The 4,115-nt window shown below is 33.2% G+C and overlaps 1 protein-coding gene across 1 annotated transcript; it reads left to right on the top strand.

The window, feature by feature from the left end:
* Positions 1-664: 664 nt before the first annotated feature.
* Positions 665-1,405, top strand: LOC140431952 (uncharacterized). Its single transcript, XM_072519817.1, has 2 exons — positions 665-958; positions 1,166-1,405. Exons 1-2 carry the CDS (start codon positions 665-667, stop codon positions 1,403-1,405), a joined length of 534 nt encoding a protein of 177 aa, XP_072375918.1.
* The last annotated feature ends 2,710 nt before the right edge of the window (positions 1,406-4,115 follow it).

The raw sequence follows: 4,115 nt of genomic DNA on the forward strand, positions 1-4,115 counted from the left end.
AAGTTAATGTCCTCAAGTTTTGCGTATAATGTTTATATATACATACAGTGTGTACAGAAAGTATCGTAACTTCCAAATGTTTTGGTCCCTGATAAGTTTACAAAAAAAAGTTTTTAAAGTCTTTTGTTTGCAACTGGCAGGTCATTACAAATGCAAATCTTTACATAGAGGTTAATGTTTACCGTCAAGGTAATAAACCATTGCCGTACGGATGTAGTTGAAACTAATTAGGCTTAGTTTTTGAAAAATGAGTACGTATAGAAAGCACGAATTTTGTAAAAGTTCTTTCCGCTCTTTAATTTTTTCACGAAGCAACCTTTCTCTTTTAATAGTAGTACTATTTTTAGATTTGATGTTTTATTCGAGTTTATATGCAGTTCTTTCACATACAAACATACATGAAATGGATTTTTATTCAGGAAATTTATTATATATTCCGTATTTGTGCCTTATCAGTGTTGCCAATGGCAACACTGTCTTAATCAATTCTTGCCGGAACGTAAACAAGTCTAAACCGGCTCCCATCGCGTTCGCAGGTGCTTCAGTTGCGAACGTGTCTCTGTGGCTTTATGTGCTGTGTTTGTTTATTAAACAGTTTTATATTACGCAGTTATTTGTTTATTTCGTGTGCAGAGTTTAAATAATCTGTTAGTACGCTTTCATCATGGGTAAAAAACGCGATCTTTCACCACGTAAAAAAGCTGAGGTAAAGGCCCTAGTGAATACTAAAATATTTTCAAACCGCGAAATATCACGAAGGTTAAAGGTTTCTGAAGCTAGTGTACGACGCATAAAGAAGAAGATTGAATTAGGGAAAGCATTGAGCCCAAAACGAAAGAAAAAATGCGGCAGAAAGCCTATTTTCACTCCAAGGTCAGAAAGATCTTTAAAGAAAATTTGCCTGGAAAACAGATTTGCTACCACAAAATTGATAAAATCGCAACTCCAAGGTGTCAATGTGAATGCTTCTGAACGTATTGTGTGCAGAAAATTAAAAGATTTGTGTTAAACAGTTGCGTGATAAAGATGTGGACTTCTGGAGGTCGGTAGTCGGTAAGTTCATAATTTCTTGCATAATATTTCATATTTCTTTCACAAATAATGCATTTAACCATTTAACCAGCCTAAAAAGCCCAGCACATAATTTTTTTTCTATTGTTTACAGGTATGCTTCAGTGAATTTGAAATTTTGCAAAACAAAGCTCAGTTTGTGCGTCGTCATCATGGAGAAAAGGTTCATCCTGACTGTGTTGTTCAGACTGTGAAGCACCCTACAAAAGTGATGATTTGGTCAGTCATTAGCGGCAAGGGTACTGGACGTCTGTACGTGGTAAAAGGAATGATGCGGCAAGACCAGTACAAAGATGTCTTGCAAAGGCGGTTGATTCCGCAGCTCCAAGACTAGTTTCCAAATGGGGAACCATTCCTTTTTATGTAAGATGGAGCTTCCTGCCATACAGCATGGTCTGTCAAAGCTTTTTTGGCAGAACAAAATATCTCTTTGTTGGATTGGCCGGGTAATAGCCCCGATATGAACCCCATAGACAACGTTTGGGAGTTGATGAAAAGAGAAGTGGCTAAAGACATAATTACAAAAAAACGCAGCTCTTAGAAAGAATAATTTACGTGTGGAATCATCATCCTCAAATGCAAGAGACAGTACAGGCTTGCATTGATAGTATGCCGCGCAGAATTAAAGCTCTAATAGCGGCTAACAAAATATTAACACTTAATTGTCGTTATTTCTGTTTTCTTTCAAGAGTCAATAAATACATATTTGTTCATTAATAATGATGTTTTATTGGTAATAAAATATAGACAATTAAATGGACAACCAAATAACGTACATTATTTCTGGTATATAGAAAAAACCTATTTAGTATCAGCTCATAATTAACTTTTTTTATAAAATCTTATAGTGCGTCTAATAATTTGGCCTGGGACTGTATCTATACTATTATATTCATAGAATACTTTGTCTCATTGGGGAATAGTTCTTTGTTAATAAATGACTTTGATGATTTTGACAAATCATCATTGGGGTACCTGCCAACCTGCCGACCCAGTAACGTTGTGACGAATTTTGTACCGTGGATATTTAGATTTTTTTTGGGTTTTTCCAATTCACTCCCTTTCATGTTTTTGTCTTTATTTCATTGTCATTATGTCAGCCATTGGTGATCTAAAAGTGTGAGCACAAAAGCAATAAATCGATCGCAGGGATTGGAATATAAGCAGACTGCTTTAGTTTATTTCACTTTCAGAATTATACTCACTCACTAGACTATATTTTCTATTCTTTTTTTTTGTATTTATTTTAATAATGTATTGACCATATACTATACATTGTGTCCGTAAAGTATGGAATAAATTCGATATTTCCTAAATGAGCGTTTTAAAAAAATCTAAAACACGCCGATTTTTAAGTTTAATGTTCTACATTTTAGAATAAAATTTCATTATACAAGGTGATACACATTGAAGTGATGACGTCGTCGGCTCTTTTTTAAATGTAACACCCTGTATTTTAGGACATTTTTAGATCGATAAAAATGAGCTGATTCCAAAAAAAAAAATGTAATACTTGGGGTCTAACGGATATAATTTGAAAGATATGCGCTTAGAAAATTAATTTTTATTAATTTCTAATATTAATAAATTATAAATAACTTATAATAAATAACTTGAAAGTAATCCAGTAATTAATACATGCCATTATCTTAAATGTTCGAATTGTAGCCCTTGTTGTATTTAACAGTAACACAAACGTTGTACAAAATCTTGTAGAACCTTGTTTATGGTTTCTTGAGCAATAATGTTTATTTCTTTACGAATTTTTGTTTTTAAGTCTTCAATATTTGCAGGTTTAGTTTTATAAACAACATTCTTCAAATTACCCCATATAAAATAATCCAAAGGATTGAGGTCTGTGGCCTCGCTGGCCATTCAATATGTCCACGTCTTCCAATCCACCTGTTCGGAAAAACTTTGCTTAGATACCTTCTATCATCTACAGCATAATACGGAGGCGCACCATCCTGTTGAAACCATAAACTTTCATCAAAACGTCCAGGATTAATTCTACTGGGGAATAAATTAACTAAAGTAGGTAAGATAGGTACGAGATACTCCCTTAAAACCTGAAGGTATGCTGGCCCGTTTAAATTACCTTCGAAAAAGTAGGGTCTGATGATTCTATTTCTTACAATTCCAGCCCATACGTTTACCTTTTGCGGGTATTGTATGCGATGTTTCCACATCCAGTTAGGGTTTTCTTTTGCCCAGTATCTACAATTTTGACGGTTGACCTCGCCATTTAATGTGAATGTAACCTCATCAGAAAAACTAATATTTTGAACCAAGAGAGGGGTTTCGGTGGCAGTTATCCATCATTCTTTCGCAAAATTGTACAGAACAGAAGTGTGCGCATCTTCTTCAAAAGCTAGTAGTACATCTAATGTTGTATCATAATTTACAGAGGGACGACCTTATTTGTGTGCATTTTCAACCGTACCAGTTTCTCGAAATTTCTTTTAAATCTTACTTACTGTTGACTGCGTTATGGGTCTTTATCATTAAATAGATTACACACTTCCATCTGAGTTCGCAATTTGTCTACCCAATCATCATGAGTATTTCAATTCTTTGCTTTACACTCAAATTCTTTTCTACTTCAAATTAATTCTAAGCAATAATACAGAACATTCACGAATTAATACAATTATTGTACTACGTAATTGTTATTGAACGTTACTAAAAATAACTACATTTCACCAAAAACTAGTAGTAGGCTACTTTTTTGCAATTGATAATAAATAATTCATTTTATAAGCGCATATCTTTCAAATTATATCCATATTGATCTAAAAATGTCATAAAATATAGGGTGTTACATTTAAAAAAAGAGCCGATGATGTCATCACGTCATCACCTTAATTTGTATCATCTTTTATAATGAAATTTCATTTTAGAATGTAGAACATTAAATTTAAAAATCGGCGTGATTTAAATTTTTTTAAAATGGGTTTTCATTTAGGAAATATCGAATTTATTCCATACTTTACGGACACACTGTATAAACCCCACTTACGGCGATAATATATATATATATATAT

Source organism: Diabrotica undecimpunctata, unplaced genomic scaffold, assembly GCF_040954645.1.
Source record: "Diabrotica undecimpunctata isolate CICGRU unplaced genomic scaffold, icDiaUnde3 ctg00002339.1, whole genome shotgun sequence".
NCBI classification, from domain to species: Eukaryota; Metazoa; Arthropoda; class Insecta; order Coleoptera; family Chrysomelidae; genus Diabrotica; species Diabrotica undecimpunctata.

Coding starts and splice junctions, on each gene's coding strand:
- LOC140431952 (XM_072519817.1), top strand. CDS start 665: ATGGGTAAAAAACGCGATCTTTCACCACGTAAAAAAGCTGAGGTAAAG. Junction 959..1,165: donor CGCAACTCCAAGGTGTCAAT/GTGAATGCTTCT, acceptor TATTGTTTACAG/GTATGCTTCAGTGAATTTGA.